Here is a 25,114-nt window from a genome sequence, read left to right as displayed (position 1 = left end):
ACAGAGACACGGAGAGAGACACACACAGAGACACGGAGAGAGACACACACAGAGACACGGAGAGAGACACACACAGAGACACGGAGAGAGACACACACAGAGACACGGAGAGAGACACACACAGAGACACGGAGAGAGACACACACAGAGACACGGAGAGAGACACACACAGAGACACGGAGAGAGACACACACAGAGACACGGAGAGAGACACACACAGAGACACGGAGAGAGACACACACAGAGACACGGAGAGAGACACGGAGAGAGACACACACAGAGACACGGAGAGAGACACACACAGAGACACGGAGAGAGACACACACAGAGACACGGAGAGAGACACACACAGAGACACGGAGAGAGACACACACAGAGACACGGAGAGAGACACACAGAGAGACAGAGAGAGAGACACACAGAGAAAGACACACACACAGAGAGGGAGACACACACAGAGAGAGAGAGAGACACACACAGAGACACAGACTAACTACACACACACTCACTTCATGCCAACAAATTCTTTGGACCACACACACTCTGACCATGTGCCAACAAATTTTCTCTCTCTCTGTCTGTCTGTCTGTCTGTCTGTCTGTCTGTCTGTCTGTCTGTCTGTCTGTCTGTCTGTCTGTCTGTCTGTCTGTCTGTCTGTCTGTCTGTCTGTCTGTCTGTCTGGTCACCTTGGAGAGTACAGGCAGGTAGAGCTGTCTGTCTGTCTGTCTGTCTGTCTGTCTGTCTGTCTGTCTGTCTGTCTGTCTGGTCACCTTGGAGAGTACAGGCAGGTAGAGCTGTCTGTCTGTCTGTCTGTCTGTCTGTCTGTCTGGTCACCTTGGAGAGTACAGGCAGGTAGAGCTGTCTGCGAGGAGGGACATCAAAGTGTTGTGATCCAGACAGCAGGGGGGAGGTGGAGGTGGAGAAGGGACTCTCCCTATAAAGCTCTGCAGCCAGGTGGTTCCAGTACTCCAGACAGATCTTAAAGATCTCTGTCTCCTCTACCTCAGACACCAGCAGCATGTAGTGGAGAGCCTGGAGGAGAGGAGGGGGAGAGGAGGAGAGAGAGGGGGGAGAGGAGGAGAGAGAGGGAGGAGAGAGGGGGGAGAGGAGGGGGGAGAGGGAGGAGAGAGAGGGAGGAGGGGGGAGAGAAGGGGGAGAGAGGGGGAGGAGAGGAGGGGGGAGAGGAGGGGGGAGAGAAGGGGGAGAGAGGGGGAGGAGAGAGGGAGGAGAGGAGGTGGGAGAGGGGAGGAGAGAGAGGGGGGAGAGGAGGGAGGAGAGAGGGGGAGGAGAGAGAGGGAGGCGAAGAGGGGGGAGAGGGAGGAGAGGAGGTGGGAGAGGGGAGGAGAGGAAGGGGGAGAGAGAGGAGGGGAGAGAAGGGGGAGAGAGGGGGAGGAGAGGAGGTGGGAGAGGGTAGGAGAGAGGGGAGAGGAAGGGAGAGAGAGAGGGTAGGAGAGAGGGGAGAGGAAGGGGGAGAGAGAGGGTAGGAGAGAGGGGGGGAGAGAGGGGAGGAGAGGTTACTTTGTTTAATTTGAAGAATCTGTTTGTATAGTTAGTGTTTAGTGGTTTTGTCCCACCCAGTCCCAGGATGTAACCATGTCCTCTGTTCTCCACTATGTCCCACCCAGTCCCAGGATGTAACCATGTCCTCTGTTCTCCACTATGTCCCACCCAGTCCCAGGATGTAACCATGTCCTCTGTTCTCCACTATGTCCCACCCAGTCCCAGGATGTAACCATGTCCTCTGTTCTCCACTATGTCCCAGGATGTAACCATGTCCTCTGTTCTCCACTATGTCCCAGGATGTAACCATGTCCTCTGTTCTCCACTATGTCCCACCCAGTCCCAGGATGTAACCATGTCCTCTGTTCTCCACTATGTCCCAGGATGTAACCATGTCCTCTGTTCTCCACTATGTCCCACCCAGTCCCAGGATGTAACCATGTCCTCTGTTCTCCACTATGTCCCACCCAGTCCCAGGATGTAACCATGTCCTCTGTTCTCCACTATGTCCCACCCAGTCCCAGGATGTAACCATGTCCTCTGTTCTCCACTATGTCCCACCCAGTCCCAGGATGTAACCATGTCCTCTGTTCTCCACTATGTCCCAGGATGTAACCATGTCCTCTGTTCTCCACTATGTCCCACCCAGTCCCAGGATGTAACCATGTCCTCTGTTCTCCACTATGTCCCAGGATGTAACCATGTCCTCTGTTCTCCACTATGTCCCACCCAGTCCCAGGATGTAACCATGTCCTCTGTCCCACCCAGTCCCAGGATGTAACCATGTCCTCTGTTCTCCACTATGTCCCACCCAGGATGTAACCATGTCCTCTGTTCCACCCAGTCCCAGGATGTAACCAGTGGGCTTGAATCAACTAAGACCAGCAGCGTTCAGGAAATGAGAAAAGTGCCGTTTTGGGAGAAACGGTTGTGGTATGTTTCTTACCTCCATGAGTGTCTCTCGGAGGTTGGGCCTCTTCTCGATGAGCTGTCCGTGTTCCTTAAGGAACGTGCAGAGGAACAGGCTGAGGTTCTGGATGAAGTTCTGCTCGTCATCTTTACCGTTGGAATACGCCAGACGAATGTTGGTGTTCAGGGGAAGCATCTGGAGAGGGAGACCACGGCGATTAGGAATGGACGATTGACTGGGAAAGTGTGTGTGTGTGTGTGTGTGTATACCTGTTTGAGTTGACACATGGTGAGTGTGAAGAGGTTGACAAACTGCTCCTCGTATTGGCTGACACTGACCCCGGCGATCTCCGTCAGACACTTCAACGTCACGTTGCGGAACATCGGCACGTTCAGGAACTACAGAATCAATCAACCAATCACATGTCATTTATTAAGACCTTCTTACATCAGCAGATGTCATAAAGTGCTGTACAGAAACCCAGCCTAAAACCCCAGAGAGCAAGCAATGCAGATGTAGAAGCACGGTGGCTAGGAAAAACTCCCTGGAAAGCAGGAACCTAGGAAGAAACCTAGAGAGGAACCAGGCTCTGAGGGGTGACCAGTCCTCTCCTGGCTGTACTGGGTAGAGAGGAACCAGGCTCTGAGGGGTGACCAGTCCTCTCCTGGCTGTACTGGGTAGAGAGGAACCAGGCTCTGAGGGGTGGCCAGTCCTCTCCTGGCTGTACTGGGTAGAGAGGAACCAGGCTCTGAGGGGTGACCAGTCCTCTCCTAGCTGTACTGGGTAGAGAGGAACCAGGCTCTGAGGGGTGACCAGTCCTCTCCTGGCTGTACTGGGTAGAGAGGAACCAGGCTCTGAGGGGTGACCAGTCCTCTCCTAGCTGTACTGGGTAGAGAGGAACCAGGCTCTGAGGGGTGACCAGTCCTCTCCTGGCTGTACTGGGTAGAGAGGAACCAGGCTCTGAGGGGTGGCCAGTCCTCTCCTGGCTGTACTGGGTAGAGAGGAACCAGGCTCTGAGGGGTGACCAGTCCTCTCCTGGCTGTACTGGGTAGAGAGGAACCAGGCTCTGAGGGGTGACCAGTCCTCTCCTAGCTGTACTGGGTAGAGAGGAACCAGGCTCTGAGGGGTGGCCAGTCCTCTCCTGGCTGTACTGGGTAGAGAGGAACCAGGCTCTGAGGGGTGGCCAGTCCTCTCCTGGCTGAATGCTCCCAGAAATGTATTTATAAAAGAGGAATCCCTCATCTTCTCCATTAACCTCTATGGGCTAACCTCTTCTCAACAGCCAGTGGAATCCCATGGCGCGATATTCAAATACCTTAGAAATGCTATTACTTCAATTTCTCAAACATATGACTATTTTACACCATTTTAAAGACAAGACTCTCGTTAATCTAACCACACTGTCCGATTTCAAAAAGGCTTTACAACGAAAGCAAAACATTAGATTATGTCAGCAGAGTACCCAGACAGAAATAATCAGACACCCATTTTTCAAGCTAGCATATGTCACAAAAACCAAAACCACAGCTAAATGCAGCACTAACCTTTGATGATCTTCATCAGATGACACTCCTAGGACATTATGTTATACAATACATGCATGTTTTGTTCAATCAAGTTCATATTTATATCAAAAACCAGCTTTTTACATTAGCATGTGACGTTCAGAACTAGCATACCCCCCGCAAACTTCCGGCGAATTCACTAACGATTTACTAAATTACTCACGATAAAAGTTCACAAAAAGCATAACAATTATTTTAAGAATTATAGATACAGAACTCCTCTATGCACTTGATATTTCCGATTTTAAAATAGCTTTTTGGTGAAAGCACATTTTGCAATATTCTAAGTACATAGCCCAGGCATCACGGGCTAGCTATTTAGACACCCGGCAAGTTTAGCACTCACCAATATCAGGTTTACTATTATAAAAGTTTGATTACCTTTTGTTGTCTTCGTCAGAATGCACTCCCAGGACTGCTACTTCAATAACAAATGTTGGTTTGGTCCAAAATAATCCATTGTTATATCCGAATAGCGGCGTTTTGTTCGTGCGTCCCAGACACTATCTGAAATGGTAAATCAGGGTCGCGCGCATGGCGCAATTCGTGACAAAAAAAATCTAAATATTCCATTACCGTACTTCGAAGCATGTCAACCGCTGTTTAAAATCCATTTTTATGCCATTTTTCTCGTAAAAAAGCGATAATATTCCGACCGGGAATGTCCATTTAGCTAAACAGAGGAAAGTAAACAAAGCTTTCGGTCGACGCGGGCACGAGCCTGAGTCTCACAGTACTGTTACCAGCCACTACCCAAACGCGCTACTTTTTTTCAGCCAGAGCCTGCAAAGCCACGATTCAGCTTTTTACCGCCTTCTGAGACCCTATGCCAGCCGTAGGAAGTGTCACGGGACAGCTAAGATCCTCACTCTTCAATAAACAGAGACAAGAAGAACGACACCTTGTCAGACAGGCCACTTCCTGCATGAAACCTTCTCAGTTTTTTGCCTGCCAAATGAGTTCTGTTATACTCACAGACACCATTCAAACAGTTTTAGAAACTTTCGGGTGTTTTCTATCCATATGTAATAAGTATATGCATATTCTAGTTACTGGGTAGGAGTGGTAACCAGATTAAATCGGGTACGTTTTTTATCCGGCGGTGTAAATACTGCCCCTAGCCCTAACAGGTTAAAATAGCTTTTCGGTGAAAGCACATTTTGCAATATTCTGAGTAGATAGCCCGGCCATCACGGGCTAGCTATTTTGACACCCACCAAGTGTGGTACTCACCAAACTCAGATTTACTATAAGAAAAATTGGATTACCTTTGCTGTTCTTCGTCAGAATGCACTCCCAGGACTTCTACTTCAATAACAAATGTTGGTTTGGTTCCAAATAATCCATAGTTATATCCAAATAGCGGCGTTTTGTTCGTGCGTTCAAGACACTATCCAAAGGGTAAAGAAGGGTGACGCGCCCGGCTCGTTTCGTGACAAAAAAATGCCAAATATCCCATTACCGTACTTCGAAGCATGTCAAACGCTGTTTAAAATCAATTTTTATGCGATTTTTCTCGTAAAAAAGCGATAATATTCCGACTGGGAAACCCTGTTTTCGTTCAAAGGCGAAAAAATTAAAACATGGTGTCGGCTCGTGCACGCGCCCCCAGTCTCCTTGTTCTCAGATCGACCACTATCCAAATGCGCTACTGTTTTTCAGCCATGGCCTGCAAAGTCACCATTCAACGTTCTGGCGCCTTCTGAGAGCCTATGGGAGCGTTAGAAAATGTCACCTTATGCCAGAGATCCCCTGTTTTGGATAGAGATGATCAAGAAATAGTCAGAGAGAGCGCTTCCTGTTTGGAATCTTCTCAGGTTTTGGCCTGCCAAATGAGTTCTGTTATACTCACAGACACCATTCAAACAGTTTTAGAAACTTTAGGGTGTTTTCTATCCAAATCAAACAATTATATGCATATTCTAGTTACTGGGCAGGAGTAGTAACCAGATTAAATCGGGTACGTTTTTTATCCGGCCGTGCAAATACTGCCCCCTATCCCCAACAGGTTAACTGTCCAGGGTTGTATTCATTAGGCGCCAAACAGAAGAAAACAGACTGAAACGCTTGTTTTCCGTTGCAACATGTTTTGCTACGATCGGTGTGCTTGACCTGGAGAATACGACCCACGTGTTGGCGAGAGAGGTCCTAAAACAAGCCCTAGTCCAGGGTTTCCCAAAAAACACTGCCCTACACTCTAAAAAGGATTGGTATTTGCAATACGGCAATAGCTTTACCTTGTCCTCTGTTAGGCTAGATGGAAACTATCCAATCCTTTCACACATAGCTATCTAGCTACACAAGGGCCTAGGAAATAGGTTGATTTAGACCAGGGCAGTAAACTAGACACGGATGTGAACACACACACAGCGAGAGAGAGACAGAGACAGAGCGCGAGACAGAGAGAGAGAGACAGAGAGCGAGAGACAGAGAGACAGAGAGCCAGAGACAGAGAGACAGAGAGCCAGAGACAGAGAGACAGAGAGCCAGAGACAGAGAGAGACTGAGAGCGAGAGAGACTGAGAGCGAGAGACAGAGAGACAGAGAGCCAGAGAGAGAGCGAGACAGACAGAGAGAGAGAGACAGAGAGCCAGAGACAAAGAGAGAGCGAGACAGAGAGAGAGAGACAGAGAGAGAGACCGAGAGAGACTGAGAGCGAGAGACAGAGAGACAGAGAGCCAGAGAGAGAGCGAGACAGACAGAGAGAGAGAGACAGAGAGCCAGAGACAAAGAGAGAGCAAGACAGAGAGAGAGAGACAGAGAGAGAGACCGAGAGCGAGACCGAGAGACAGAGAGAGACCGAGAGCGAGACAGAGAGAGACAGAGACAGAGAGAGAGCGAGACAGAGATATCTACCTTGTAGACGAGTGTGCTGATGAGTTTGGTCTCAAAAATGTACCCCAGAGGAATCCAGTTGAGAAACCTCAGCAGCGTTTCTAGAGTGGCGTGGACCAGTGGTGCATTCTGGGAATTCTCCTGGAGAACAGAACACACATGGGGGAAACGTTGACGACCAAATAAGAACAGTGGAGGAGAGATGAGGAAAAGTGCCATTGATGTTTATGTCCTCTGTAACTCAGTTGGTAGAGCACGGAGCTTGTAACACCAGGGTAGTGGGTTTGATTCCTGGGTAGTGGGTTTGATTCCTGGGTAGTGGGTTTGATTCCCGGGACCACCCATATATAATATGTATGCAGCTTGACTGTAAGTCTCTCTGGATAAAAGCGTCTGCTAAATGGCATATATTATTTAAGCAATAAGGCCCGAGGGGTTGTGGTATATGGCCAATACTCCACGGCTAAGGGCTGCTCTTATGCACGGCACAACGTGGAGTGCCTGGATGCAGCCATTAGCCACGGTATATTGGCCATATACCACAAACCCCCAAGGTGCTTTATTGCTATTATAAACTGGTTACCGGCATAATTAGAACAATAAAAATACATGTTGTCATAGCCGTGGTATACGGTGTGATATACCACAGCTTTCAGACAAAAAGCATTCAGGGCTCAAACCACCCAGTTTATAATATATTCTAAACTGGTCTGAGGTAAAGGAAGAGGCTTCACGTACCATGACAAACTGGCAGAGCTGGAATATCTGGGAGAATTCGTTACACATGCTGAAAGAGAGACAGTGAGTGTTACGACAGAGTCAGGATTTTATTTCCATTTTCAGGGTCATAGGAAGACAGCATAGCTCACACCAGACAAATACAACTCATGCCAGTTCTGTGGTGCAGACATTCTTGCCTATTGATTGTGGTGAGAGTTTATCAGTCTCTGAGATATGTAGGGCATCACTGTCTGAGGTGCAGACCAGGGGCGCGTTCCAGGTGGTCTTTACTGCAGTCACGCTGCACTGCTGATCAATCTCAGGATCCACATTGATATGAAACTGCTACCAGGAAGCAGTCACAGTGCACATATCAGAACACCACAACGTTTTAAGATCTAGTCTTTTCTCAGCTATACTAACAGCTTTTGGTAGAGCCTGGTGCTAACAGCTTTTGGTAGAGCAGGGTACTAACAGCTTTTGGTAGAGCAGGGTACCAACAGCTTTTGGTAGAGCAGGGTACTAACAGCTTTTGGTAGAGCAGGGTGCTAACAGCTTTTGGTAGAGCAGGGTGCTAACAGCTTTTGATAGAGCAGGGTGCTAACAGCTTTTGGTAGAGCAGGGTACTAACAGCTTTTGGTAGAGCCTGGTGCTAACAGCTTTTGGTAGAGCAGGGTGCTAACAGCTTTTGGTAAAGCAGGGTGCTAACAGCTTTTGGTAGAGCAGGGTGATAAACAGCTTTTGGTAAAGCAGGGTACTAACAACTTTTGGTAGAGCAGGGTGCTAACAGCTTTTGGTAGAGCAGGGTGGTAACAGCTTTTGGTAGAGCCTGGTGCTAACAGATTTTGGTAGAGCAGGGTACTAACAGCTTTTGGTAAAGCAGGGTGCTAACAGCTTTGGTAGAGCCTGGTGCTAACAGCTTTTGGTAGAGCAAGGTACTAACAGCTTTTGGTAGAGCAGGGTACTAACAGCTTTTGGTAGAGCAGGGTGCTAACAGCTTTTGGTAGAGCAGGGTACTAACAGCTTTTGGTAGTGCAGGGTGCTAACAGCTTTTGGTAGAGCAGAGTACTAACAGCTTTTGGTAGAGCCTGGTGCTAACAGCTTTTGGTAGAGCAGGGTACTAACAGCTTTTGGTAGAGCAGGGTACTAACAGCTTTTGGTAGAGCAGGGTACTAACAGCTTTTGGTAGAGCAGGGTGCTAACAGCTTTTAGTAGAGCCTGGTGCTAACAGCTTTTGGTAGAGCCTGGTGCTAACAGCTTTTGGTAGAGCAGGGTACTAACAGCTTTTGGTAGAGCCTGGTGCTAACAGCTTTTGGTAGAGCAGGGTGCTAACAGCTTTTGGTAGAGCAGGGTGCTAACAGCTTTTGGTAGAGCCTGGTGCTAACAGCTTTTGGTAAAGCAGGGTGCTAACAGCTTTTGGTAGAGCAGGGTGCTAACAGCTTTTGGTATAGCAGGGTACTAACAGCTTTTGGTAGAGCAGGGTACTAACAGCTTTTGGTAGAGCAGGGTGCTAACAGCTTTGAGGTGCTACATTATATAAAAGAGTTTGGTCCGGTATGTATGACTCAGTTGGTAGAGGATGCTGATTGAAACGCTAGGATTGTGGGTTCGATTCCCGGGGCATATACAGAAAATGTATACACACATGACTAAGTGGCTTTAGATCAATGTGTCTGCTAAATGATATATATATATATATATTATATATATATATATATATATATATATATATATATACTGCTCAAAAAAATTAAGGGAACACTTAAACAACACATCCTAGATCTGAATGAAAGAAATAATCTTATGAAATACTTTTTTCTTTACATAATTGAATGTGCTGACAACAAAATCACACAAAAATAATCAATGGAAATCCAATTTATCAACCCATGGAGGTCTGGATTTGGAGTCACACTCAAAATTAAAGTGGAAAACCACACTACAGGCTGATCCAACTTTGATGTAATGTCCTTAAAACAAGTCAAAATGAGGCTCAGTAGTGTGTGTGGCCTCCACGTGCCTGTATGACCTCCCTACAACGCCTGGGCATGCTCCTGATGAGGTGGCGGATGGTCTCCTGAGGGATCTCCTCAGTCTGTGGTGCAACGTGGCGTTGGTGGATGGAGCGAGACATGATGTCCCAGATGTGCTCAATTGGATTCAGGTCTGGGGAATGGGCGGGCCAGTCCATAGCATCAATGCCTTCCTCTTGCAGGAACTGCTGACACACTCCAGCCACATGAGGTCTAGCATTGTCTTGCATTAGGAGGAACCCAGGGCCAACCGCACCAGCATATGGTCTCACAAAGGGTCTGAGGATCTCATTTCGGTACCTAATGGCAGTCAGGCTACCTCTGGCGAGCACATGGAGGGCTGTGCGGCCCCCCAAAGAAATGCCACCCCACACCATGACTGACCCACCGCCAAACCGGTCATGCTGGAGGATGTTGCAGGCAGCAGAACGTTCTCCATGGCGTCTCCAGACTCTGTCACGTCTGTCACGTGCTCAGTGTGAACCTGCTTTCATCTATGAAGAGCACAGGGCGCCAGTGGCGAATTTGCCAATCTTGGTGTTCTCTGGCAAATGCCAAACGTCCTGCACGGTGTTGGGCTGTAAGCACAACCCCCACCTGTGGACGTCGGGCCCTCATACCACCCTCATGGAGTCTGTTTCTGACCGTTTGAGCAGACACATGCACATTTGTGGGCTGCTGGAGGTCATTTTGCAGGGCTCTGGCAGTGCTTCTCCTGCTCCTCCTTGCACAAAGGCGGAGGTAGCAGTCCTGCTGCTGGGTTGTTGCCCTCCTACGGCCTCCTCCACGTCTCCTGATGTACTGGCCTGTCTCCTGGTAGCGCCTCAATGCTCTGGACACTACGCTGACTGACACAGCAAACCTTCTTGCCACAGCTCGCATTGATGTGCCATCCTGGATGAGCTGCACTACCTGAGCCACTTGTGTGGGTTGTAGACTCCGTCTCATGCTACCGCTAGAGTGAAAGCACCGCCAGCATTCAAAAGTGACCAAAACATCAGCCAGGAGGCATATGAACTGAGAAGTGGTCTGTGGTCCCCACCTGCAGAACCACTCCTTTATTGGGGGTGTCTTGCTAATTGCCTATCATTTCCACCTGTTGTCTATTCCATTTGCACAACAGCATGTGAAATTTATTGTCAATCCGTGTTGCTTCCTAAGTGGACAGTTTGATTTCACAGAAGTGTGATTGACTTGGAGTTACATTGTGTTGTTTAAGTGTTCCCTTTATTTTTTTGAGCAGTGTGTATATATATATATATACACACACACACACAAATATACAAAATCTGCTATGTTAAGATATACAGTAAATTTCTATATTACCTGTCTTTGAGGTGCTTGGCCTTGACCTGGGTCATCTGCCCACTAGAGAAGTCAAACACCTCCTCACTGAGCAGCTTGAGGATGATCATGTTGTTCTGACAGAGGCTCTCGCTGGTGCGGCTGGCTCCCACGATGTCACTGATGAACGTGGGCCAGTGCTTGGGCCACTCCTGCTTTAGGATCTGGAGAGAAAGGAGGAGAGGTATACACACACTTTAATATATACAATCATTCATACATGCAAACACATGCACACCCACTCGCGGATGCATGCCAACACACACACACACACAATACAGACATACTGTAGGTACACACACACACACAATACAGACATACTGTAGGTACACACACACACACACACACACACACACACACACACACACACACACACACACACACACACACACACACACACACACACACACACACACACACACACGTGACCAATTAGGTTTGAACCCATGTGGTCTGCACACCACCAGACTACTGTGTCTTCAGAAAGTATTCACACCCCTTGACTTATTCCACATTGTGTTACAACCTGATTTTAAAATTGATTATATTGAGATTTTTTTTTCATCATCTTTTTCTAGATTTTTACAAGTTAATACAAAAATGAGAATCTGAAATGTCTTGAGTCAATAAGTACTAAACCCCTTTGTTATGACAAACCTAAAGTTCAGGAGTAAAAATGTGCTTAACAAGTCACATAGTAAGTTGGATGGACTCACTCTGTGTACAATAACAGTGTTTAACATGATTTTGTAATAACTACCTCATCTCTGTAACCCACACATACAATTATCTATAAGGTCCCTCAGTCCAGCAGTGAATTGCAAACACAGATTCAACCACAAAGACCAGGGAGGTTTTCCAATGCCTCGCAAAGAAGGGCACCTATTGGTAGATGGGTAGAAATAAAAAAAAAAGCAGATGTTAAACATCCTTTTTAGCATGGTGAAGTTATTAATTACACATTGGATGGTGTATCAATACACCCAGTCACTACACAGATACAGGCGTCCTTCCTAACTCAGTTGCCGGAGAGGATGGAAACCGCTCAGGGATTTCACCTTGAGGCCAATGGTGACTTTAAAACAGTTACAGAGTTTAATGGCTGTGATAGGAGAAAACTGAGAATAGATCAACAACATTGTAGTTACTCCACAATACTAACCTAATTGACAGAGTGAAAAGAAGGAAGCCTGTACAGAATAAAAATATTCCAAAACATGCATCCTGTTTGCAACAAGGCACTAATGTAATACTGCAAAAAATGTGGCAGAGCGATTCACTTTTTGTCCTGAATTCAAAGTGTTATGTTTGGGGCAAATCCAATACAACACATCACTGAGTACCACTCTCCATATTTTCAAGCATGGTGGTGGCTGCATCATGTTATGGGTACGCTTGTCATAGGCAAGGGAGTTTCAGGTTCAGTCTGCTTTCCAACAGACACTGGGAGATGAATTCACCTTTCAGCAGGACAATAACCTACAACACAAGGCCACATCTACACTGGAGTTGCTTACCAAGAAGACCCTGAATGTACCTGAACGGCCAAGTTACAGTTTTAACTTAAATCTACTTGGAAATCTATGTCAAGACTTGAAAATGGTTGTCTAGCAATGATCAACAACCAATCTGACAGAGCTTGAAGAGTTTAAAAAGAATAATGTGTAAATATTGTACAATCCAGGTGTAGAAAGCTCTTAGAGACTTACCCAGAAAGACTCACAGCTGTAATCACTGGGTGATTCTAATATGTATTGACTCAGGGGGTTGAATACTTATCTAAATGAGATATTTCTGTAGTTCATTTTCAATAAATGGCCACAAGATTCAACACAATACCTTCAATAGTCCAATGTTTTATAAAATATGTCAGCTGATACAGGATAAATGGTTTATTCCCCCTTCATAACTGGGTTAAGATGTGCTGCTACTCTGTGTTGTACTCCACTCAATATTTATTTTGGGTTTCACTACACTTCTTGTAATGACTATATGCTGTCTTCTAATAATATGTACCACCTAATAGGATTTATTTTATGTTTTCTATATGTGAGTTAAGTTGAGTTTTCTCCTCTAAATTTGCCATCCCATTCAACAATACAATGAATGTCAATAAATGTCTTATTTTTATTATTATTGAAAAATAATAAAACATATTATACAAATTTAAAAAATGTGCACAAATTTTGAAAAATAATGTTTTCACTTTGTCATTATGGGGTATTGTGTGTAGATGGGTGAGATTAAAAAAAAGATTTAATCCACTTTGAATTCAGGATGTAACACAACAAAATGTGGAATAAATCAAGGGGTATGAATACTCACTCTGTGTGCAACACAAACATTGGCACACACACACACGCACACGCACACACACACAGGGATTTAGTACTGTAGATATGTGGTAGTGGTGGAGTAGGGGCCTGAGGGCACACAGTGTGTTGTGAATTCTGTGAATGTATTGTAATGTTTTTAAAATTGTATAAACTGCCGTAATTTTGCTGGACCCCAGGAAGAGGATCCATAATAAATACAAACAAAACCCTTTCTGAAGGCTCTGTATGTTAGCTTGCTGTGCTAAAGCCTACAGTGCCTTGCGAAAGTATTCGGCCCCCTTGAACTTTTCGACCTTTTGCCACATTTCAGGCTTCAAACATAAAGATATAAAACTGTAATTTTTTGTGAAGAATCAACAACAAGTGGGACACAATTATGAAGTGGAACGAAATTTATTGGATATATCAAACTTTTTTAACAAATAAAAAACGGAAAGATTGGCCGTGCAAAATTATTCAGCCCCTTTACTTTCAGTGCAGCAAACTCTCTCCAGAAGTTCAGTGAGGATCTCTGAATGATCCAATGTTGACCTAAATGACTAATGATGATAAATAGAATCCACCTGTGTGTAATCAAGTCTCCGTATAAATGCACCTGCTCTGTGATAGTCTCAGAGGTCCGTTTAAAGCGCAGAGAGCATCATGAAGAACAAGGAACACACCAGGCAGGTCCGAGATACTGTTGTGGAGAAGTTTAAAGATGGATTTGGATACAAAAAGATTTCCCAAGCTTTAAACATCCCAAGGAGCACTGTGCAAGCGATAATATTGAAATGGAAGGAGTATCAGACCACTGCAAATCTACGAAGACCCGGCCGTCCCTCTAAACTTTCAGCTCATACAAGGAGAAGACTGATCAGAGATGCAGCCAAGAGGCCCATGATCACTCTGGATGAACTGCAGAGATCTACAGCTGAGGTGGGAGACTCTGTCCATAGGACAACAATCAGTCGTATACTGCACAAATCTGGCCTTTATGGAAGAGTGGCAAGAAGAAAGCCATTTCTTAAAGATATCCATAAAAATTGTCGTTTAAAGTTTGCCACTAGCCACCTGGGAGACACACCAAACATGTGGAAGAAGGTGCTCTGGTCAGATGAAACCAAAATCGAACTTTTTGGCAACAATGCAAAACGTTATGTTTGGCGTAAAAGCAATACAGCTCATCACCCTGAACACACCATCCCCACTGTCAAACATGGTGGTGGCAGCATCATGGTTTGGGCCTGCTTTTCTTCAGCAGGGGCAGGGAAGATGGTTAAAATTGATGGGAAGATGGATGGAGCCAAATACAGGACCATTCTGGAAGAAAACCTGATGGAGTCTGCAAAAGACCTGACACTGGGACGGAGATTTGTCTTCCAACAAGACAATGATCCAAAACATAAAGCAAAATCTACAATGGAATGGTTCACAAATAAACATATCCAGGTGTTAGAAAGGCCAAGTCAAAGTCCAGACCTGAATCCAATCGAGAATCTGTGGAAAGAACTGAAAACGCTCTCCATCCAACCTCACTGAGCTCGAGCTGTTTTGCAAGGAGGAATGGGCAAAAATTTCAGTCTCTCGACGTGCAAAACTGATAGAGACATACCCCAAGTGACTTACAGCTGTAATCGCAGCAAAAGGTGGCGCTACAAAGTATAAACTTAAGGGGGCTGAATAATTTTGCACGCCCAATTTTTCAGTTTTTTATTTGTTAAAAAAGTTTGAAATATCCAATAAATCCACTTCATGATTGTGTCCCACTTGTTGTTGATTCTTCACAAAAAATTACAGTTTTATATCTTTATGTTTGAAGCCTGAAATGTGGCAAAAGGTCGAAAAGTTCAAGAGGGCCGAATACTTTTGCAAGGCACTGTATAGACATCATTAGTTCTGGGAGCTAATGCTGCTCTCGGAGAAGGTTACTCATTCCTTAAGTGTGTGATTCACCAAACTACCACCCTCACACACACACCCTCACACACACACACCCTCACACACACCCCCCCCCCCCCCCCCACACACACACACACCCCCTCACACACACACCCCCCACACACACACACACCCCCCTCACCCCCCCCCCTCTCACACACACACCCCCCCACACACACACCCCCCCACACACACCCTCACACACCCCCCCTCACACACACACACCCCCCACACACACACCCCCACACACACACACCCCCCCACACACACCCCCACACACACACACCCCCACACATACACACCCCCACACATACACACCCCCTCACACACATACACCCCCTCACACACACACCCCCTCACACACACACCCCCTACACACACACACTACCCCCTCACACCCAACCAGTCAGAACAGACAGTAGACGCTGAGACACTCTGACCTGGTTGGTCTCTTCAGGACAAAACAACATCAGCTGACGCAGACACACTGACTCACACTAAATGACACACAGAGACTCATGCAGCTACAGTCAGCTGTACACACACATGATACACGTGGTACACACATATGAATAAACTCACACACACACAGATTGGAGGACTCTGCTCAGATGAAGCTGAGCAGCACACCTGAGTCCTAGTTTATAAAGAGAGCATCCTAGTTCATTCACAGATAAGAGAACAGCAATGTTAGTAGGTGCACACACACACACAGACACACACACACTCTCTCTTACCTGCACAAGGATCATGTTCAGCTTTCCAATGTAAACTTTCTCTTTCTGAAAAAGGTAAATGAGAACGGAGTCAACGTCAACATGCTGTTATCATCATTGTTACCAGCATCATGTGACGGGAGTTTACACTCATATTAACATGACACATGTTTCAGCCCTCACCTCGACCATTGTGGCGTCCGACGACGTCTTGATAATAAGTCCAACAACATACTTTTTAATACCTACAGAGACAAGCAGAAACAACAAGACCAGATCAGAGACCAGCAGAAACAACAGGACCAGATCAGAGACCAGCAGAAACAACAAGACCAGATCAGAGACCAGCAGAAACAACAGGACCAGATCAGAGACCAGCAGAAACAACAGGACCAGATCAGAGACCAGCAGAAACAACAGAACCAGATCAGAGACCAGCAGAAACAACAGGACCAGATCAGAGACCAGCAGAAACAACAAGACCAGATCAGAGACCAGCAGAAACAACAAGACCAGATCAGAGACCAGCAGAAACAACAGGACCAGATCAGAGACCAGCAGAAACAACAAGACCAGATCAGAGACCAGCAGAAACAACAAGACCAGATCAGAGACCAGCAGAAACAACAGGACCAGATCAGTCAGCCTCCACCAGAACGTACAGGACACAGGTTTGTACACAACACATCCTTACAGAGCAGGTAACAACATAATCAGTGACCCAGAACACAGTGCTGCTTCACAAGGTGTGAATCTAGAATCTACTGAACCAACAGCTGGGCATTGGCTGATCCACATATCTGCTTTAGTGGAACCTAGTGAGCAAGCAGAGTATTGATAAGTGTCTGCTAGTCTGCTGCTTGCTGTCATGCATACTGTTACTGTGTAATGTAGCTAGCTGCTGAACTGGACTGATGCTGGCTGCTTTTAAACAAGCTGCACACAGACTACCTACTTTTCTGTACAGCGCCATTATTATTAACCCTTATTTGACCAGCTACGTTGATGAGAACATATTGTCTTTTACAGAAACGACCTGGAGAAGAGTTACAGGGGAGAGGGGATGAATGAGCCAATTGGAAGCTGGGGATGATTAGGTGGCTATGATGGTTTGAGGACCATATTGGTTATTTAGCCGGGGGGGGGGGGGGATCATTAGTACAAACCGTTGTAAAACGGAAAACGTTTTGCAGCGAAAACGAGACTTTCTATTGGACAAATTCGGGGAGGGTCCCTCCCCGGTTCTGTTTGGATCCAAGTGAATACATCCCAACACAGCGGGGATAACACCCTTACTCTTACCATAGTGCCATGAGACTAACTGAGTAGGAATACAGAAGGGTGGACACATTCAACACAACGGGTGTGTCCAGGTTGTCTTCATAGCAGTCAGGCTTCATCAGATCTCATAACACCAGAGGGGTATCCTAGCTACATCTACTCTGGGTTTTCTAAAGCTAACCAGCTTCAGTTAGCTTCACATTCCAGCTCAGGCTTCATTCGTACTACGACGGTGGATAATTGCTCGTCCGCCCATCGCTAATCCATTGACGAGTCAGAACTCTTTATTGAGACAATGCTGAAACATCAATCCATGGGAGAGTCAGAACTATTCATTGAGACAATGCTGAAACATCAATCTATGGGCGAGTCAGAACTCTTTATTGAGACAATGCTGAAACATCAATCCATGGGAGAGTCAGAACTATTCATTGAGACAATGCTGAAACATCAATCCATGGGCGAGTCAGAACTCTTTATTGAGACAATGCTGAAACATCAATCCATGGGCGAGTCAGAACTCTTTATTGAGACAATGCTGAAACATCAAGCCATGGGAGAGTCAGAACTATTCATTGAGACAATGCTGAAACATCAAGCCATGGGTGAGTCAGAACTATTCGCTGAAACATCAAGCCATGGGAGAGTCAGAACTATTCATTGAGACAATGCTGAAACATCAATCTATGGGTGAGTCAGAACTATTCATTGAGACAATGCTGAAACATCAATCCATGGGCGAGTCAGAACTCTTTATTGAGACAATGCTGAAACATCAATCCATGGGCGAGTCAGAACTCTTTATTGAGACAATGCTGAAACATCAAGCCATGGGCGAGTCAGAACTCTTTATTGAGACAATGCTGAAACATCAATCTATGGGTGAGTCAGAACTATTCATTGAGACAATGCTGAAACATCAATCCATGGGCGAGTCAGAACTCTTTATTGAGACAATGCTGAAACATCAAGCCATGGGAGAGTCAGAACTATTCATTGAGACAATGCTGAAACATCAAGCCATGGGTGAGTCAGAACTATTCGCTGAAACATCAAGCCATGGGAGAGTCAGAACTATTCATTGAGACAATGCTGAAACATCAATCTATGGGTGAGTCAGAACTATTCATTGAGACAATGCTGAAACATCAATCCATGGGCGAGTCAGAACTCTTTATTGAGACAATGCTGAAACATCAAGCCATGGGAGAGTCAGAACTATTCATTGAGACAATGCTGAAACATCAAGCCATGGGTGAGTCAGAACTATTCGCTGAAACATCAAGCCATGGGAGAGTCAGAACTATTCATTGAGACAATGCTGAAACATCAATCTATGGGTGAGTCAGAACTATTCATTGAGACAATGCTGAAACATCAATCCATGGGTGAGTCAGAACTATTCATTGAGACAATGCTGAAACATCAATCTATGGGTGAGTCAGAACTATTCATTGAGACAATGCTGAAACATCAATCTATGGGTGAGTCGGTGGAACATTTTAATTTGTCCAAAATGAAAATGAAAAGAAAAGTTCTTGCAAATTCATCAGGATATGGTGTGAAATAGGCTTTTAGAAGTGGCGTCTTTATTTTACTACCTATCATTAATGCAGACTGGTGTGTTTATCAATGCCCAAACACATGCACCCTTTTCCCCTCCACTACTATCCAATGTTCCCTCAACAAAATGTAGCCACTGAGCTAATCTGCTGAGCTCACACTTGAATCGTTGTGATAATTCTGTGCAACTTCCACCCCAGTAGATTAGAACTGTTTCCCTGATAAACATTACAGGGCCACACCAGTAGATTAGAACTGTTTCCCTGATAAACATTACAGGGCCACCCCAGTAGATTAGAACTGTTTCCCTGATAAACATTACAGGGCCACCCCAGTAGATTAGAACTGTTTCCCTGATAAACATTACAGGGCCACCCCAGTAGATTAGAACTGTTTCCCTGATAAACATTACAGGGCCACACCAGTAGATTAGAACTGTTTCCCTGATAAACATTACAGGGCCACCCCAGTAGATTAGAACTGTTTCCCTGATAAACATTACAGGGCCACCCCAGTAGATTAGAACTGTTTCCCTGATAAACATTACAGTAGATTAGAACTGTTTCCCTGATAAACATTACAGGGCCACACCAGTAGATTAGAACTGCTTCCCTGATAAACATTACAGGGCCACCCCAGTAGATTAGAACTGTTTCCCTGATAAAAATTACAGGGCCACCCCAGTAGATTAGAACTGCTTCCCTGATAAACATTACAGGGCCACCCCAGTAGATTAGAACTGTTTCCCTGATAAACATTACAGGGCCACCCCAGTAGATTAGAACTGTTTCCCTGATAAACATTACAGGGCCACCCCAGTAGATTAGAACTGCTTCCCTAATAAACATTACAGGGCCACCCCAGTAGATTAGAACTGTTTCCCTGATAAACATTACAGGGCCACCCCAGTAGATTAGAACTGTTTCCCTGATAAACATTACAGGGCCACCCCAGTAGATTAGAACTGTTTCCCTGATAAACATTACAGGGCCACACCAGTAGATTAGAACTGCTTCCCTGATAAACATTACAGGGCCACACCAGTAGATTAGAACTGTTTCCCTGATAAACACTACAGGGCCACACCAGTAGATTAGAACTGTTTCCCTGATAAACATTACAGGGCCACACCAGTAGATTAGAACTGTTTCCCTGATAAACATTACAGGGCCACCCCAGTAGATTAGAACTGCTTCCCTGATAAACATTACAGGGCCACCCCAGTAGATTATAACTGTTTCCCTGATAAACATTACAGGGCCACCCCAGTAGATTAGAACTGTTTCCCTGATAAACATTACAGGGCCACACCAGTAGATTAGAACTGTTTCCCTGATAAACATTACAGGGCCACACCAGTAGATTAGAACTGTTTCCCTGATAAACATTACAGGGCCACCCCAGTAGATTAGAACTGTTTCCCTGATAAACATCACAGGGCCACCCCAGTAGATTAGAACTGTTTCCCTGATAAACATTACAGGGCCACACCAGTAGATTAGAACTGTTTCCCTGATAAACATTACAGGGCCACACCAGTAGATTAGAACTGTTTCCCTGATAAACATTACAGGGCCACCCCAGTAGATTAGAACTGTTTCCCTGATAAACATTACAGGGCCACACCAGTAGATTAGAACTGTTTCCCTGATAAACATTACAGGGCCACCCCAGTAGATTAGAACTGTTTCCCTGATAAACATTACAGGGCCACCCCAGTAGATTAGAACTGTTTCCCTGATAAACATTACAGGGCCACCCCAGTAGATTAGAACTGTTTCCCTGATAAACATTACAGGGCCACCCCAGTAGATTAGAACTGTTTCCCTGATAAACATTACAGGGCCACACCAGTAGATTATAACTGTTTCCCTGATAAACATTACAGGGCCACCCCAGTAGATTAGAACTGTTTCCCTGATAAACATTACAGGGCCACCCCAGTAGATTAGAACTGTTTCCCTGATAAACATTACAGGGCCACCCCAGTAGATTAGAACTGTTTCCCTGATAAACATTACAGGGCCACCCCAGTAGATTAGAACTGTTTCCCTGATAAACATTACAGGGCCACCCCAGTAGATTAGAACTGTTTCCCTGATAAACATTACAGGGCCACCCCAGTAGATTAGAACTGTTTCCCTGATAAACATTACAGGGCCACCCCAGTAGATTAGAACTGTTTCCCTGATAAACATTACAGGGCCACACCAGTAGATTAGAACTGTTTCCCTGATAAACATTACAGGGCCACCCCAGTAGATTAGAACTGTTTCCCTGATAAACATTACAGGGCCACCCCAGTAGATTAGAACTGTTTCCCTGATAAACATTACAGGGCCACACCAGTAGATTAGAACTGTTTCCCTGATAAACATTACAGGGCCACACCAGTAGATTAGAACTGTTTCCCTGATAAACATTACAGGGCCACCCCAGTAGATTAGAACTGCTTCCCTGATAAACATTACAGGGCCACCCCAGTAGATTATAACTGTTTCCCTGATAAACATTACAGGGCCACCCCAGTAGATTAGAACTGTTTCCCTGATAAACATTACAGGGCCACACCAGTAGATTAGAACTGTTTCCCTGATAAACATTACAGGGCCACACCAGTAGATTAGAACTGTTTCCCTGATAAACATTACAGGGCCACACCAGTAGATTAGAACTGTTTCCCTGATAAACATCACAGGGCCACCCCAGTAGATTAGAACTGTTTCCCTGATAAACATTACAGGGCCACACCAGTAGATTAGAACTGTTTCCCTGATAAACATTACAGGGCCACACCAGTAGATTAGAACTGTTTCCCTGATAAACATTACAGGGCCACCCCAGTAGATTAGAACTGTTTCCCTGATAAACATTACAGGGCCACACCAGTAGATTAGAACTGTTTCCCTGATAAACATTAAAGGGCCACCCCAGTAGATTAGAACTGTTTCCCTGAGAAACATTACAGGGCCACCCCAGTAGATTAGAACTGTTTCCCTGATAAACATTACAGGGCCACACCAGTAGATTAGAACTGTTTCCCTGATAAACATTACAGGGCCACCCCAGTAGATTAGAACTGTTTCCCTGATAAACATTACAGGGCCACACCAGTAGATTAGAACTGTTTCCCTGATAAACATTACAGGGCCACCCCAGTAGATTAGAACTGTTTCCCTGATAAACATTACAGGGCCACCCCAGTAGATTAGAACTGTTTCCCTGATAAACATTACAGGGCCACCCCAGTAGATTAGAACTGTTTCCCTGATAAACATTACAGGGCCACCCCAGTAGATTAGAACTGTTTCCCTGATAAACATTACAGGGCCACCCCAGTAGATTAGAACTGTTTCCCTGATAAACATTACAGGGCCACCCCAGTAGATTAGAACTGTTTCCCTGATAAACATTACAGGGCCACCCCAGTAGATTAGAACTGTTTCCCTGATAAACATTACAGGGCCACACCAGTAGATTAGAACTGTTTCCCTGATAAACATTACAGGGCCACCCCAGTAGATTAGAACTGTTTCCCTGATAAACATTACAGGGCCACCCCAGTAGATTAGAACTGTTTCCCTGATAAACATTACAGGGCCACACCAGTAGATTAGAACTGTTTCCCTGATAAACATTACAGGGCCACCCCAGTAGATTAGAACTGTTTCCCTGATAAACATTACAGGGCCACCCCAGTAGATTAGAACTGTTTCCCTGATAAACATTACAGGGCCACACCAGTAGATTAGAACTGTTTCCCTGAAAAACATTACAGGGCCACACCAGTAGATTAGAACTGTTTCCCTGATAAACATTACAGGGCCACCCCAGTAGATTAGAACTGTTTCCCTGATAAACATTACAGGGCCACACCAGTAGATTAGAACTGTTTCCCTGATAAACATTACAGGGCCACACCAGTAGATTAGAACTGCTTCCCTGATAAACATTACAGGGCCACCCCAGTAGATTAGAACTGCTTCCCTGATAAACATTACAGGGCCACCCCAGTAGATTAGAACTGCTTCCCTGATAAACATTACAGGGCCACACCAGTAGATTAGAACTGTTTCCCTGATAAACATTACAGGGCCACACCAGTAGATTAGAACTGTTTCCCTGATAAACATTACAGGGCCACACCAGTAGATTAGAACTGTTTCCCTGATAAACATTACAGGGCCACCCCAGTAGATTAGAACTGTTTCCCTGATAAACATTACAGGGCCACACCAGTAGATTAGAACTGTTTCCCTGATAAACATTACAGGGCCACCCCAGTAGATTAGAACTGTTTCCCTGATAAACATTACAGGGCCACCCCAGTAGATTAGAACTGTTTCCCTGATAAACATTACAGGGCCACCCCAGTAGATTAGAACTGTTTCCCTGATAAACATTACAGGGCCACCCCGGTAGATTAGAACTGTTTCACTGATAAACATTACAGGGCCACCCCGGTAGATTAGAACTGTTTCCCTGATAAACATTACAGGGCCACACCAGTAGATTAGAACTGTTTCCCTGATAAACATTACAGGGCCACCCCAGTAGATTAGAACTGTTTCCCTGATAAACATTACAGGGCCACCCCAGTAGATTAGAACTGTTTCCCTGATAAACATTACAGGGCCACCCCAGTAGATTAGAACTGTTTCCCTGATAAACATTACAGGGCCACACCAGTAGATTAGAACTGTTTCCCTGATAAACATTACAGGGCCACACCAGTAGATTATAACTGTTTCCCTGATAAACATTACAGGGCCACCCCAGTAGATTAGAACTGTTTCCCTGATAAACATTACAGGGCCACCCCAGTAGATTAGAACTGTTTCCCTGATAAACATTACAGGGCCACACCAGTAGATTAGAACTGTTTCCCTGATAAACATTACAGGGCCACCCCAGTAGATTAGAACTGTTTCCCTGATAAACATTACAGGGCCACCCCAGTAGATTAGAACTGTTTCCCTGATAAACATTACAGGGCCACACCAGTAGATTAGAACTGTTTCCCTGATAAACATTACAGGGCCACCCCAGTAGATTAGAACTGTTTCCCTGATAAACATTACAGGGCCACCCCAGTAGATTAGAACTGTTTCCCTGATAAACATTACAGGGCCACACCAGTAGATTAGAACTGTTTCCCTGAAAAACATTACAGGGCCACACCAGTAGATTAGAACTGTTTCCCTGATAAACATTACAGGGCCACCCCAGTAGATTAGAACTGTTTCCCTGATAAACATTACAGGGCCACACCAGTAGATTAGAACTGTTTCCCTGATAAACATTACAGGGCCACACCAGTAGATTAGAACTGCTTCCCTGATAAACATTACAGGGCCACCCCAGTAGATTAGAACTGCTTCCCTGATAAACATTACAGGGCCACCCCAGTAGATTAGAACTGCTTCCCTGATAAACATTACAGGGCCACACCAGTAGATTAGAACTGTTTCCCTGATAAACATTACAGGGCCACACCAGTAGATTAGAACTGTTTCCCTGATAAACATTACAGGGCCACACCAGTAGATTAGAACTGTTTCCCTGATAAACATTACAGGGCCACCCCAGTAGATTAGAACTGTTTCCCTGATAAACATTACAGGGCCACACCAGTAGATTAGAACTGTTTCCCTGATAAACATTACAGGGCCACCCCAGTAGATTAGAACTGTTTCCCTGATAAACATTACAGGGCCACCCCAGTAGATTAGAACTGTTTCCCTGATAAACATTACAGGGCCACCCCAGTAGATTAGAACTGTTTCCCTGATAAACATTACAGGGCCACCCCGGTAGATTAGAACTGTTTCACTGATAAACATTACAGGGCCACCCCGGTAGATTAGAACTGTTTCCGTGATAAACATTACAGGGCCACACCAGTAGATTAGAACTGTTTCCCTGATAAACATTACAGGGCCACCCCAGTAGATTAGAACTGTTTCCCTGATAAACATTACAGGGCCACCCCAGTAGATTAGAACTGTTTCCCTGATAAACATTACAGGGCCACCCCAGTAGATTAGAACTGTTTCCCTGATAAACATTACAGGGCCACACCAGTAGATTAGAACTGTTTCCCTGATAAACATTACAGGGCCACACCAGTAGATTATAACTGTTTCCCTGATAAACATTACAGGGCCACCCCAGTAGATTAGAACTGTTTCCCTGATAAACATTACAGGGCCACCCCAGTAGATTAGAACTGTTTCCCTGATAAACATTACAGGGCCACACCAGTAGATTAGAACTGTTTCCCTGATAAACATTACAGGGCCACCCCAGTAGATTAGAACTGTTTCCCTGATAAACATTACAGGGCCACCCCAGTAGATTAGAACTGTTTCCCTGATAAACATTACAGGGC

At 45.3% G+C, this 25,114-nt stretch overlaps 1 protein-coding gene across 3 annotated transcripts in view; it reads right to left on the bottom strand.

The window, feature by feature from the left end:
- The window catches only part of LOC106591555 (exportin-1), a 109,116-nt gene that overhangs the window by 37,114 nt on the left and 46,888 nt on the right, over nt 1-25,114 (bottom strand). For all 3 annotated transcript variants that reach the window (XM_082978747.1, XM_082978746.1, XM_082978748.1), the window contains exons 5-12: nt 16,063-16,124; nt 15,901-15,945; nt 10,890-11,071; nt 7,549-7,597; nt 6,832-6,951; nt 2,680-2,808; nt 2,447-2,605; nt 835-1,032 (exon numbers count right to left, since the gene is read on the bottom strand). In XM_082978747.1, coding sequence (XP_082834873.1) covers nt 835-1,032; nt 2,447-2,605; nt 2,680-2,808; nt 6,832-6,951; nt 7,549-7,597; nt 10,890-11,071; nt 15,901-15,945; nt 16,063-16,124 — 944 coding nt within the window. The remainder of the gene's footprint in view (nt 1-834; nt 1,033-2,446; nt 2,606-2,679; nt 2,809-6,831; nt 6,952-7,548; nt 7,598-10,889; nt 11,072-15,900; nt 15,946-16,062; nt 16,125-25,114) is intronic.

The sequence above is a fragment of the Salmo salar genome, chromosome 01, assembly GCF_965601325.2.
Source record: "Salmo salar chromosome 01, fSalSal1, whole genome shotgun sequence".
NCBI classification, from domain to species: Eukaryota; Metazoa; Chordata; class Actinopteri; order Salmoniformes; family Salmonidae; genus Salmo; species Salmo salar.
This window is presented reverse-complemented; position numbering and strand designations above follow the sequence as displayed.